Genomic DNA, 14,709 nt, shown 5'->3' on the forward strand with positions numbered 1-14,709 from the left:
TTCTTCAATCAATTCCTTGATTACCGGGGGCGGCTTCTTTGTGAGCGGGCCTTGCGAGTCAAGTAACTGCCTAGTTGTGACATTGGCTCCATCATAGAAGATGGAGACATCTTTTTGGCTGTTTAGATCATGGTGTGGGCAGTTTCTTAGTAAGCTCTTGTACCTCTCCCAAGCTTCATATAGCGACTCTACAGCTTGTTGTTCAAAGTTAGCAATGGCCTTCTTCAACTTGGCTATCTTGGAAGGTGGGCAAAAGTGATCAATGAATTATTCTTTCATCTTGGCCCATGTGGTGACTGATCCGGGGGGAAGTGACTTGAGCCAGTCTTTTGCAGCACCTTTAAATGTCACCGGAAGCATGCGAAGTAGCTGAGTCTCGCGAGGCACATTTGGAACATTGAAGTAATCAGCTACATCATTGACTTCATCCAAATGCTTGTAGGCATCTTCGTGGTCTTTTCCATAAAAAGGTATTTCTTTAAGTAAAGCTAGGATATGACCCTTTAGCTCGAAAGTAGCAGTCGCGGGAATTGCGAGTTGCACAAGTCCCGGGCCAGTGTCGTCGCGCATCCTCTTCTTCCATTCTCCCATGGGGATTTCATCAATGTTAGCCATTGTGATAGCTAACACTTCCTCGGAATCGGATTCGTGCTCGTATGTAGGGTCCTCTTCTTCCTCGGTCTCGTACTCGATATCTTCCTTAGCCGGTTCGTCGATTACTAAAGAAGCGTTGGATGCTCCTGATTTGCTGTTCTTCTTTTTCCCAAAAATAGTCTTCAAATTGGACAAAGGTGACTTCTTTGGTGTACTCGAACTCTCCACGTCCTTTCCTTTGTTCCTTTTCAATGCGGATTCGGGATCTTCAAACGGGGGGCACAACAGGGTGTTTGATCCTCTGGTCATGAAAGTCCTGAAATAAACAAGATAAAAACGTAAAAAGAAAAAAAATGTACTAAAAAAAACGAAAATTAATCTGCCAAATACACTTGTACTCGCCGAGTAGGTGCGACTGTACTCGGCGAGTATCAGTGTGATTTTGAAGAGATTGTAAACTGAATATTAAAACTAAAACAGATGCTAAAACCTAATTACTAACTACTAAATTGCAATAACTTAACTTTATGCAAGTAAACTCACACAAAGGATCGAAAAAATTAGGGATTAGATTAATTATTTAGAACCGTTCCCCAGCAACGGCGCCAAAAGCTTGATGTGTGTAAAATGCACTTGTTTTATTCCTACTTTTTTATTGATAAATTTAGCACACAAAGGCAGTGAACCTGTCTTTTAGTGGTATAGTTGGGTAAATAGGATGTCGATCTCAGGGAACGGGAAAATTAAACTAATAGCTCATTTTAACTAAGCAAATTGATGTGTGCAAACTCACTTAGTTTTAAACCTACTTTTAATTATAAAATAACACACAAAGGCAGTGAACCTATCAATTGTGATATAGTTGGATAAGTAGGGTATCGAACACAGGTAACGACAAATTAAAACTAAAAACTAATTCTATCTAAATTAATTAATAAGTAGGGGGTTTTCTCTAGTTTTACATGACTAGAAACTTGCTAACTATTACTAATTTAAAAACTAGAAAACAAAGAATTAACTAGATTCAGTAATAGGAAGGAACTTCTGTTTAGTTCAACTCAATTGATCCTATGGTTGATTTCAAGGTAATGGTGCAATGGATTAATTCTTTTGTCGGTTACCGATTCAAGTGATTAGATTCGCATTCACTACACTAATCCTTAGCAAATAAACTAACTTAAACAGTGGCCAGTTGTCTAATTTAATTAGATTTACTAGATTAATTATTCGGGTTAATTTAGACTTTCAATAGTTAACTAATTTAATCTTTTAATTAACTTCTTGTTGATGGTCATCACACAAGCTTGCACATGAATTTACTCAATTTTCTTATTAACTCTAGTTTCATGTTCATTAATCCTAGACATATGGCAAAGTGATCAAATAGCATATGATATTGATAATCAATAGATGTTCATGCTAATCAATTATCTTCCTATTAACAGAAAAATAATTATTATTCACACACAAGGTTCTTTAGCAAGCTAAGATAACAAAAATCACCAACTTAGAATTAATCCTACCAATCAATCAAACCATAGTATCAATTTTGTATCCCCAAACAGAAGTATAAAGGTTTTAACTCATAATTGAAGTAAATAACAACAAACAAACAGAGTCTAATTGTTTAACCATAATGACAAAACAAAAGATTAAGTATAATGATGAAATTTGCCTCAATTCTCCTTTGGGATTGAATTCTAGTTTCTATCTTCGTCTTCTAGGGTTTTTCTGAATTCTTAAACGCAACTAAACTCTTCTGAATCGTTCCAGAATTCCCCCCATTCGTTCTGAGGCGTTATCTTTATATATACGAATCGACTCGTCGAGTCAGGTGGCGACTCATCGAGTCCATCTCTCAGTCCCCTTATTGTGATAAGTCTCTGGGATCCCGAGTCTTTATCTTCTCGAATCTTCGCTTGGACTCGCCGAGTAGTCGACCCTACTCGCTGAGTAGGTGCTATTTTTAGTGTTTTTCTTCTTTGTTCCATTGTCGATCTCTCAACCGCTTCTCCTGCTTCCTTCTGCTTCGAGCTTCATTTTTGGACTGAAAATATAATTCAAACACTTTTAAGTACCTTTTGTCCATAAAATGCAATAATTTAGCTAATAAATGAATAACAATCTATAATTAATATGAACTAAATATGCACATATCAAAATACCCCACACTTGACTTTTGCTTGCCCCCAAGCAAAACTGAATTTTAAAACATTAGAATCACATATGACAACTCCAATGTAACCCAACCATTATGCCAAGACCGCAACACATGCATTTGTGTCTAAAATTGTCCTAAGTACCCCCCATACTCGAAATACTCACAATCCTCATAAACATGCGCCCACTCACCCCGAACTATGCTCATTTTATGCAACCCCCCGAATCCATCCGCAGAAAACCTCTTACCCTCAAGGTATGTTTAGATGAGCAACCCAAGCATACATAATCTAGAATTACAACTTTTCGATACCACTATGGAGCTTTTTGAATTCTTCACTTTCTTGATAATTTGATCTTTGATCTCTTTGAATTCACCACTTTGTTTGATTTTTGGTATCTTCTACTTTTTGAATTTCTTGGAATTTTGATCTTTTGATCTTCACTTTATTTGCTCCAAAATTCTTCAACTTTTCTTGTAATTCTCTTTTTTTTACAAGTACCTCTCTTTTTCACTCAAATCCCTACATGCTTAAGCAGGGGCGCTCAACCTCAACCTTTATTGGCTAACGATAATAATTTTCCTGGATACATTTCAGGTTTAGGCTGCTAAACATATTGCATCCCTCGGGCTGAGCGGGGTCGTGTTTTTGTCCCATGATTTCACTGGAATAAGGAAGCCACAAATGTACTAGAACGTTTATAGGCTCAACTAAACATTTGGGTTTTCATGCAATTATCAACACAATTCTAACATGGAATCCTAATTTGCTTTTACCAAAATTTTCTAAATTAAGTCCTAGGTAATATTTTTGGTATGCAACAATATTTTTAAAAATTAGCCTAAATTAAGATTCTAAATTCTCTAATATGTGACCAACCCCCTACCCCACACTTATTTTATGCAATGCCCTCATTTCATATTATGCAAAAAATAAAAATGCAAATATATAGAGGGAATTGGAACAAACTCCCCTGGGTAGCAGTCGATAGGTTGATACTCTTCTTTCCAGCACCTTCTTCTCTTGACTTTAGCCATGGGAACAGCTCATCCATGACTTGGGTGTCAAAATATCGTGTGGCAGCTCCAAATATGCAGGGGAAACAGTGTAAGATCTTCAAGAATCGATATGGAAGAAATAAGTGGTCAAGTGGTACACTCATCAGCATCAAATCAGCAGTCCTCTTGGTATAAAAATGAATGACTCGTCAAGTCATATATACGACTCGTCGAGTATAAGCGCGGACATCTTCGAATATGTGAGAATACAAGGTGACTCGTTGAGTCAGTTTAGTGCACTCGACGAGTAGACCGCTGGACGAAAAAAAAAATGATATTCTTCATTTGTTCCAGCCTCTAATAAATCTTCAAAATTTCTCCTCACTTCTAGACTCACTCGCTCATGTCCCTAAGGACCGGACTCGACACCTTGACTCTAACGCTTCCATTTCTTGACTCTCTTTCACTCTTGATAACCCTCTTGACTCTATAACTCTAAACCCTTCTATGCAAGCACTCCTAATTCAATTCTGAAAAATCATCAAGGCAATCAAACATCAAGCATAACAGTAAAAGTCTTAACAAATTCCAAACACACCAAATAAGAACAAAAAAAACAAAAAAAAAATTGTTCAATAAAAACACAAAGAAACTAATCCTCCTCATCATCGTCATGATCCGGCGCCGCTCCACTTCCACTCGCACCGCTCCTTCTCGCATTGATCACCTCTTCCCATGATGGAATATACGGGAATTTACCACCATCAATATGCGGAATGTTGAAGTGGTCAAAAAGTCGAATATGTGATTGATTGCTAAAGTTGATACCCCACGCCATTTGATCTTGTAACAGCCTCATCTCAACATTGTACCAATCCATTGGTACTTCATCATTGTCTACCGGAATCACCGGCAGTTCCTCCTCTACATCACGCTCTCGCCTCGATCGGTCCCTCCTTCCCGGCGCCTCGGGACCAACAACAGGATCATCATGCGGAATAGCATAATGACCACCACCATAGTCCTCAATGATCCTAGCCCTCCTAAAAAGAATAGGATTGAATGGAGGGGTAGGAATCATAGTCATCAAGTTCCATGAGCCACGGGTCATCAACCCAAACGAATTAGCGAGCCGTGTGACAAACATTCCACCATTAATCTTCAATGTGTTGCGGTCTTTGACCGCACCCTCAGCCAAATATGAAGCCAAACACCAAGGAATATTGCAGAAAGTGTCGGGCGTGATAATGCTCCATAAGTAGAAGACATCAAGGTTAGAAACCTTGTCATCATCCTTCCTTTGGTTAATGGTGGAGGAAATAAGGCGATGAATAAGGCGGTGTGTAGGCAACCGAATGCTTCCTTCCTGGGCTAATTTCGGAATGTACACTTTGTTGGCAATCGTATTCCACCAACCCGTGCTCGTCACTCCATCGGGGAACACCTTGTGAGAGTGTTCCATAAATGCGCGGAAAATAGCGGTCGAGACCAGTGACCGGTCATAAATACCCATCCGACAAGCGAGATCAACCACGGAGCACTGATGAAACTCGCCCCCAAGATAGAAACTGACACTCGTCGGGTAATAGCAGTCATCTCCCCCACGAAAAGATACCGTGGAGAAAAATTCCAGGCAAAGCTCCCGGTACACCGGCTCTTGATATGGAAGATCCGGCTCCACCCATCGCATACCATCGTCTCTCCCTCATAAACAAACTCCTTTAAAAGATAAGGAGCCAACTCCTCTTCATAGCGCACACCTTGCAACCAACCCCAATCAATTCTGTTGGGCACGTAAATTTCTTTCTTCCTGACTTCAGCTAATTTCTTCTTCCACCACGTCATGGTAGAAGCGGACTCGATTTGAGGGAAATTTAACCAAGGAAAATCTCCTTGGCGTCCACTTGAACCTTGCCCCCTGTGAAACATTATTCCTGGAAAACAAAGAACACAACACCCAGAAAACACAGAAAATCATAAAAATAAGTCACAACTGTGTCCTCGACTCGACTCGTCGAGACCATCAACGACTCGGCGAGTCGCAAGAACTGCATGAGTCAGTCGGCGAGTCGGTCTAAATTGAACCATGAAATCTCAAAATTACTTCAAGGGTTTTTTCCAGGGACATGTTTATAGGGTATTAGGGCAAGAATAGTCATGCATAACAACATAATTCATGAAAAATCGAAACCCTAGAAATTCACTATTCTCCAAAATCGGGTTTTCTATGAAATTACTACCCTATATCATCTTAAAATCATGCTTTTAATAGAAAATAGGAAGAAATTAGTTACCTTTCTTGATAGAACTTGAAAAACATGAAGAACAATTAAAGAAGATGAATGCTTGAGAGAGAAAAAGTTGGGAGGGAGGCGCACGGCGAGTGGGTTGTGAAAAAAAATGATTTCTTTAGGGTTAAAACCCTAGTTATCGGTTGTAAAACTAATTCCATTATTATTTTTTTCTATAAATAATACCGACTCGTCGAGTCAGGGTCAGACTCGGCGAGTCTGGTCGTGATGTTATTCTTTTCTGAAATCTAAATGGACACGTCGAGTCATGGTCAGACTCGGCGAGTCTCTTACAAACAATTCAAAAAAATTATAAAATTTTTGTCATTTATTTAGAAAAGAAAATTTATTCCACCCCACACTTAGTCCATGCGCACTCTCAAGCAGACATGTCCGATGATTTGGAAGATTAAAATTCTAAAAACGAAAAAATTCAAACAAAACTAAAAAGGTAAAAGAAAGCAAACTCTAAATAACGGGTTGCCTACAGCCAAGCGCTTCTTTTTAAGGAGTCGTTAGCTGGACTCCTTCCCATCTACGTCTCGTCATCTTCCGGCATCGGGAATGCACGCCTAATCTTTTGTGGTTTGTACTTCGTTTTGTAAGCGTGAATCTTCTTTTTGTATGCCCGTTTTGATTCTTCTTTCTTCTTTTTTACAACATCATCCTCAGCTGCTTGGTCTTCCCTTCTCCTATTTTTCTTCTTCACCCCATTCTTTTTCACCTTCTCTTGCACCTCCTTTTTCTCAAACTTAATTACTTCATATTTTGTGAAAGTTTGTGCTCTAGGTTTGGTAATGAATGGTTGATCAGCCTCCACTCTCCTATCCTTTTCCTTATCCTCTTTTTCTGTGCTTACCCCATCTTCAAGCGGAATTGCATCAGGACATGCTATATGGGCGTGTTGAACTTCTGTATCCATTTCTCCTTCTGCTGTTTGTTCTTCTAAAGAATCATGAAAAATATCCAAGTCCAGAATATGCAGAGAACTAGCAACAAGCAGATCTAAGTTGCCCAAGTTGTTGGCAATTTCGACTGGACTCGTCGAGTCCAGTAATGTGACTCGGTGAGTCGGATCGTATTTCATTATTGCCTGGGTGTTTTCTGAGTAGGCTCCTTCCAGTAGCTTTTCTATCTCCTCCAAGTCCTTGTTAACATCTCCATCCTCTCCAGAAGGTAGCAAAAACTTGCTTGGATCTTCTTCTTGCAAAAGTGCAAGTTCTTTTTGTAATATCTCATCATCCAAATGGATGAATGAGATCTCTTCTTTTCTTTCCTCTTCTTGATTGGCTTCTGGTACAGCTCTAAATATTGTGGACTCGTCACCTACCCTCAACGTTAGTGTAGACTCACATACATCAATTAAAGCACATGTGGTGTTTAAAAATGATCTCCCCAAAATAATCGGAATTTGGGGGCTTCTTCCATGTCAACCACCACAAAGTCTACTGGAAAAATGAACTTGTCAACTTTAATGAGAAGATCCTCACAAACCCCTCATGGATGAATTGTTGTCTTGTCTGCCAAATGGATCTTCATGTTTACCGGTCTTGGCTCCGGTAAATTCAACTTCTTAAAGAAAGAGAAAGGCATCAGATTGATGCTTGCACCCGAGTTAGTCAACGCTTGGGTGACAAATGCATTTCCAAACTGGCACGGAATTACAATACTCCCCAGATCGCCCTTCTTTTCGGGTAGCTCACTCAATATTATCTTCGCGACTTCAGCCAAGTCTTTCCTAGCAGCAAAGAGACCTTTTAGTAAGTTGAAGTACTTGGGTGTTGTGAGCATCGTTTCTACAAATGGCACATTGACTTGGAGGGCTTTAACATGCTTCATAAAGGCTCTATAGGCTTCAACTTTTTCCACAGGCATGGCTTTGATTGGGAATGGCAAAGGAGGATTATATGGCTTTAAGGGAATGACAGTTGTGTCATTTACGCATGGACTCGTCGAGTCCATTAGAGGGCCTCGGCGAGTCAGGTCGGGTTTAGCTGGAGCCGACTTTTCTGCCTTTTCTATCTTCCTTCTAGAGATCCTCTGTGCATGTGTGAAAATTTCTTCATTGCTGGAGGTCACTGCACTCATATTCTCCATTCTTGGATTGGTTTCGGTGTTACTTGGAAGTTGACCCGGTCTTCTTTCGTTCACTTGGTCTGCAAGCTGTCCCAGCTGTTTCTCAATGTTGAGAATGGATGCCTGCTGATTCCTTAGCATATTTCTGGTCTCGTGTATTGCAGCATCGTGATCACTGTGTCTCTTTTCGGACGCGGCTATGAATCTAGTGAACAATTCTTCTAAATCGGCTTTCTTTTCCACTACCGGTTCTTCCTTTTGATAAAATCCCCTCTCCTTCTGCTTGTATTTCTCTTCCTTAGCCTTCTTGTATTCTTCGTATGGGAGCCATTCCTTCTTCGATTTCCGCCAATTTTCGTCGTATCGATCGCCACTTGAATAGAATACTTGAGCCTTTTTGTTTCCATTCTCATCCAAATCACAATCCTTTGTGAGATGGGGCCCTCTACAATTTTCACATCGTACCCGAATAGCATGGATTGTTTGATCCATTTTTGTCATCCTCCTATCTAGACTATCAAGCTTAGCTATCACCGCCCCCATGCTATCACTTGCCGAGTTCACTACCCCCGACTTACTTCGTTTCTTGGATTTTGGTATTCTCTAGAGTGCTTAGAGAATTCTTCAATTAGCTCCTTGATTACCGAGGACGCCTTCTTTGTGAGCGGGCCTTGAGAATCGAGCAATTGCCTTGTGGTGACATTGACTCCATCATAGAAAATGGAGACCTCTTGTTGGCTATTAAGGTCATGATGTGGGCAATTTCTAATCAAACTCTTGTACCTTTCCCAAGCTTCATAAAAAGATTCTCCGCGTTGTTGCTCGAAGTTCGCAATGGCTTTCTTTAGCTTGGCTATTTTGGAGGGCGGGAAAAAGTGGTCTATGAACTCTTCTTTCATCTTGGCCCATGTGGTGACCGATCCGGGAGGAAGTGACTTTAGCCAATCCTTTGTAGCCCCTTTGAACGTGACTGGAAGCATGCGAAGAAGCTGGGTCTCGCGTGGAACATTCAGTACATTGAAGTAGTCAGCCACATCATTCACTTCGTCCAAGTGCTTATAGGCGTCCTCGTGACCCTTTCTATAAAAAGGAATCTCCTTGAGTTGAGCGAGAATATGGCCTTTTAGTTCGAAAGTAGCGGTTGCGGGAATTGCGGGCTGCACAAGTCGCGGGCCGGTGTCATCACGCATCCTCTTCTTCCATTCCCCCATGGGGACTTCATCGATATTAGCCATAGTGATAGCTAAATCGTCTTCAAACTCGGAGTCGTGCTCATATGTGGGCTCTTCTTCTTCCTCGGTCTCGTACTCGATATCCTCTTGAATTGGGTCTTCGATTGTCAAAGAGGCACTAGATGCTCCATATTTGCTGCTCCTCTTCTTGCTAAAAACGGACTTGAGGTTTTTGAGTGGCGAGTTCTTTGAAGAAGCGGATTCATAAAGGCAGTGAACCTATCAATTGTGATATAGTTGGATAAGTAGGGTATCGAACACAGGGAACGGCAAATTAAAACTAAAAACTAATTCTATCTAAATTAATTAATAAGTAGGGGGTTTTCTCTAGTTTTACAAGACTAGAAACTTGCTAACTATTACTAATTTAAAAACTAGAAAACAAAGAATTAACTAGATTCAGTAATGGGAAGGAACTTCTGTTTAGTTCAACTCAATTGATCCTATTGTTGATTTCAAGGTAATGGTGCAATGGATTAATTCTTTTGTCGGTTACCGATTCAAGTGATTAGATTCGCATTCACTACACTAATCCTTAGCAAATAAACTAACTTAAACAGTGGCCAGTTGTCTAATTTAATTAGATTTACTAGATTAATTATTCGGGTTAATTTAGACTTGCAATAGTTAACTAATTTAATCTTTTAATTAACTTCTTGTTGATGGTCATCACACAAGCTTGCACATGAATTTACTCAATTTTCTTATTAACTCTAGTTTCATGTTCATTAATCCTAGACATATGGCAAAGTGATCACATAGCATATGAGATTGATAATCAATAGATGTTCATGCTAATCAATTATCTTCCAATTAACAGAAAAATAATTATTATTCACACACAAGGTTCTTTAGCAAGCTAAAATAACAAAAATCACCAACTTAGAATTAATCCTACCAATCAATCAAACCATAGTATCAATTTTGTATCCCCAAACAGAAGTCTAAAGGTTTTAGCTCATAATTGAAGTAAATAACAGCAAACAAGAGTCTAATTGTTTAACCATAATGACAAAACAAAAGATTAAGTATAATGATGAAATTTGCCTCAATTCTCCTTTGGGATTGAATTCTAGCTTCTATCTTCGTCTTCTAGGGTTTTTCTGACTTCTTAATCGCAGCTAAACTCTTCTGAATCGTTCCAAAATTCCCCCCATTCGTTCTGAGGAGTTATCTTTATATATACGAATCGACTCGTCGAGTCAGGTGGCGACTCGTCGAGTCCATCTCTCAGTCCCCGTATTGTGATAAGTCTCTGGGATCCCGAGTCTTTATCTTCTCAAATCTTCGCTTGGACTCGTCGAGTAGTCGACCCTACTCGCTGCGTAGGTGCTATTTTTAGTGTTTTTCCTTCTTTGTTCCATTCTCGATCTCTCAACCGCTTCTCCTACTTCCGAGCTTCATTTTTGGACTGAAAATATAATTCAAACACTTTTAAGTACCTTTTGTCCATAAAATGCAATAATTTAGCTAATAAATGAATAAAAATCTATACTTAATATGAACTAAATATGCACAAATCACAAATAATGAAAGTAAAAAGGTTTTTTCTCTAGTTTTGCAAGACTAGAAACTTAAACATACCATAAAAACACTTAATGAACTAAGTAACTAAAGCAAACAACTAATTCACCAAATTTGATAAAGATGTTTCTATTTAGGTTCAACCAATTCACTCCTATGGTTATTTTGTATTTATGATAGATTAATTGCTATTGGCTACCAACTATAGTGGTTAGGTTCATGTTCATTACTCCTAACCCTTAGACAATCAATTAATTCAAGCGGTGATCAAGTGTTTAAACTAATTAATTCCCTAGATTAATGATTTGGATTAAATAAGATTTGTAGTGGTTAATCAAATTAGTAGTTCAATTAACCTCTTGTTTGTTGGTTTCTCAAACAAGCTCACACATTAATCTACCCATTACCTTGTTAATCTTAGTTTCATATTCATTATTCCTAAGCATATGATTAAGGGTTCACATAGACATATGAGGTTAACAATTAAGAGATGTTCATGCAGCTTAATTGTCTTCAAATTAACAGAAAATAGTTGTGATTAATGCATAAGGTTCTTTAACAAACTTAATTTAATAAATCACCAATAAACAATCAATCAAAAGCTAAGAATTAAACCATAGAAGTTCCTTGGTATTCCCCAAACAGAAACAAAAACGTATTTAGCTCCTAGTTGCAGTAAAAACGAACACAAAAACAAGTTTAACTAGATTAAACATTCTTAATTCCTAAAGCTAAGTGGAATGATTGACCTAGTTGCTTTGGTTCTTCAAGAGATTGAAGATTAGAGTTCCTCAGCGCCTTCCAGGGTTCTCAATCGCAGATGGATCTTCAAAAAATGCCAGAAAAGTCGTCCCATCGGATAAAGGCTCGGTTTTTATAGCTATCTCAAAACAGGGTGTACTCGGCGAGTAGCAGACCCAACTCGACGAGTAGGCTCGTAGTTATCCGTCTTAAATCAGGAGTCGTGGCTTATTTTCTGGAATATTCTAATGGACTCGCCGAGTAGGCTCGTGTACTCGCCGAGTAGGAAAGCTTTTGTCCCTCAATCTTCATTCTTTGGTCTCTAATTGCTTCCCCTTGTTCCCTTTCACTCTCAAGCATGTCTTTTGGACTGAAAACAAAATTTAAGGAGTTTTAAGTACCTTTTGTCCACATTATTCACATAATTAGTTAAAAATGAATAAAAATGTATGCTAAATAATTAACTAATTATGCACATATCAGGCATTTTGGGACTAAGTGTTATATTGGTATTGGTAGCTTGGGGAGCAGTAGTGTAACACCGTAAATTTCTATACTTAAACTTATAAGATGCCTTATATGCTTAATGATGCTATTGTTGGATCGAATCTATGGTTGGTTGCCGACCAGATCTAGAAATTTTATGTGTTTAAATTTCTAAACGTTTAATTACGGTATTAGAACTGGCATGTTACTTTTCGGAGTAATAAGGAGGATTACACATCTAAATCTTCTCTGTCTATATTCTTGTCTCGATGCACTGAACGCATGCTTCTGTGAACATAGCGTCATGGTGAAGACTCGTAGAGAATTAAGTAAATGGAGGAAATGAAATGGATTATGATAATGAATGTCACATATCGAAAGATATTGTAAGAGTGGTATCTTTGCCTTTAGAATATGTTTGCTAAAATAATTTTAGAGGAGTACGGTACGGGAAAAGTACACTTTCGATTGGCAGAAAGAATTTTTTTTTTGGTATAATCCATGAAGTTATCCCATCGTATGGCATTTCTATCACCAACCGAGTTGAAACGGAATTTATGTTGAAGATACACATGGAAGAAGTCATAGTAGAGTCTAAGGAAATTTTTATGATTACTTGGACACATTCGTATGTGTTAAATTGTTTTGTGATTTTAGGAAATAAGAACTTGAGGACTGCGAGACAATACTTGGGAAGAGTATGAGTAGGTGTGGATAGTAGTAGATGCTTATACTACCGGAAGCACAGGACAAGCATTTGGATCTGGGAAAGTCACAAGGTCACTAAGGCACTAGTAATTGGTTTTGTGTTGTTTATGTCTGTCGTTACCACTGTTTCGATAATGACAAAGAAAATGATTATTGTTCCGACCCTAGTGGTCATACCAAATCGAGTCCGACTAAGATGAGTATGTTACGTGGTTCAGAGAACCAATATTGATGTAGCATCTGACTTAAGCCAGAAGATTGAAATGAAAGATAATCGAAGCGATCAATAAAAGTATCGCGATCGTCGTTAAAGTAAGAAGCTTGTAGCTAGAAGTGCTACATGCTATAATGTGATTATATCACCTTAGAATATGAAGAAAGGTATATTCCGTTCTGGAATTTGACTCTAAAAGACATGAGTCTAAGCATTGCATCAATGACTCATCGGTCTATTATGGTGATCGAAGGAAATAACTTATCTTAAGCCTGTTAAGAAGAAGGAGTTCCAATAAGAATCAAGATTGTAACTCGAACGTTATAATTGAAAGTCCAACATACTACGAGGACAGATGCAAGATTGAGCATCGCCAGCAGTCATGAAGTCCAAGAGTTAAATACTCATTTGAAGGAACATAAAAGTTACAATTATTACCTAGGATTAAGAGATAACGAATGGAGTCATTATACAAGCCCCGTCTTGTTGATGATTCTGGGACGTAATCATCCTAAGGGGGAGATAATTGTAATGTCCACATGTCACACCCTAAAACCGGAACGGCGGAAATGTTCTGGGGCGGAGGGCGTCATGTACAGTATCACAACAAAGCATAATAGTAAACAAGCAAACAACCTCATCCATTGCATTAATAATATACTTCAATACAAGTGTCTTCTGTATAGTTTATAAGACACCAAAAATATGCATCAAAATAAAAGATGAGTCTTGTAAGTGCTCCATCTTCTCAAAAGTTGGCCTCGGCACCTGTCCACTGATGACCTGAGAATACAAGTTATTTTGAAAGAGTTTTTCAGCTTTAAGGCTGGTGAGTTCATAAGCATTTTAGTGTCATTGTTTGTATAAAAATGTTTGTAACTCTGTAATGTAAATGTTTGTAAATGTTGGTGAATGTTTGTAAATGTTGGTAAATGTTTGTAAATGTTTGTACTCCCTAGAAAATCCTATATTTTCTACTGAAATGTAGTCTTCTACCAAGACCCAACTGTTTGTATGTTTGTTCTTTTGTAAATGAATGAGTTTTCCCAAGCGAAGCTATTGTTACAAAAAATATAGTTTACTTTATCATTTTTGTGAGAAGATCACAAAGTAAGTGCATATAGGGAAAATAATGTTTTATCTTAGTAGTGACACTACTAGTTATAAAGTAATAAAATAAAGACTCCAGGTCGTATTAAATGAGCTATACACCTCGGAGAGTCTTATTGTCTTTAATTCCTAGTTGGTTAATTAAAGGTTTAGATGTGATTTCATTTGTAACCATACTGATTGACTGCAGAATAACTGATGACCTTCCGGGGTCATAAAATAGTAAGGTGATATTTTTTCACCCCTTGGCCTTATCGGCTGGGACCGTAGCTAGCAGTCAGGGTGTGGGAGTGTCTGTCCCGTATAGATCTAAACACACGATGCCCGCTCTCCCTCTAGGAAACTCTGGTTACAATGTGATACAACCATGTGTTGTTGTATCTGGAAATAATATGTCACATTCTAGTTATCGTATTCAAATGTTTGTATAATATGATCTCATGTATAGTATCATGTAAGTTTCCTTAGTTTCTCTTCATAGTGTAAGGGTATTTTTGGGTTGTAATGAGTCGAAGCCTTTTGTACTCTTCGTATGATTTATAATGTATTTTACTAAGGCAGTTTTATTTGAAG

General features: G+C 38.4%; 1 protein-coding gene and 2 non-coding genes across 3 annotated transcripts; 2 read left to right on the forward strand and 1 right to left on the reverse strand.

Moving 5' to 3' along the window:
* Positions 1–124: 124 nt before the first annotated feature.
* LOC145096383 (small nucleolar RNA R71) lies at positions 125–231 on the forward strand. Its single transcript, XR_013703791.1, has one exon. It is a non-coding gene; the product is annotated as a small nucleolar RNA R71 (small nucleolar RNA).
* A 7,311-nt stretch (positions 232–7,542) lies between these two features.
* Positions 7,543–7,920, reverse strand: LOC145094196 (uncharacterized). Its single transcript, XM_079032501.1, has one exon. The coding sequence runs from the start codon at positions 7,918–7,920 to the stop codon at positions 7,543–7,545; it is 378 nt and encodes a 125-aa protein (XP_078888627.1).
* A 945-nt stretch (positions 7,921–8,865) lies between these two features.
* Positions 8,866–8,972, forward strand: LOC145096389 (small nucleolar RNA R71). The gene has a single exon (XR_013703796.1). It is a non-coding gene; the product is annotated as a small nucleolar RNA R71 (small nucleolar RNA).
* The last annotated feature ends 5,737 nt before the right edge of the window (positions 8,973–14,709 follow it).

The sequence above is a fragment of the Lactuca serriola genome, chromosome 3 (assembly GCF_051521515.1).
Source record: "Lactuca serriola cultivar US96UC23 chromosome 3, Lser_US96UC23_V15, whole genome shotgun sequence".
Classification (NCBI taxonomy): Eukaryota; Viridiplantae; Streptophyta; class Magnoliopsida; order Asterales; family Asteraceae; genus Lactuca; species Lactuca serriola.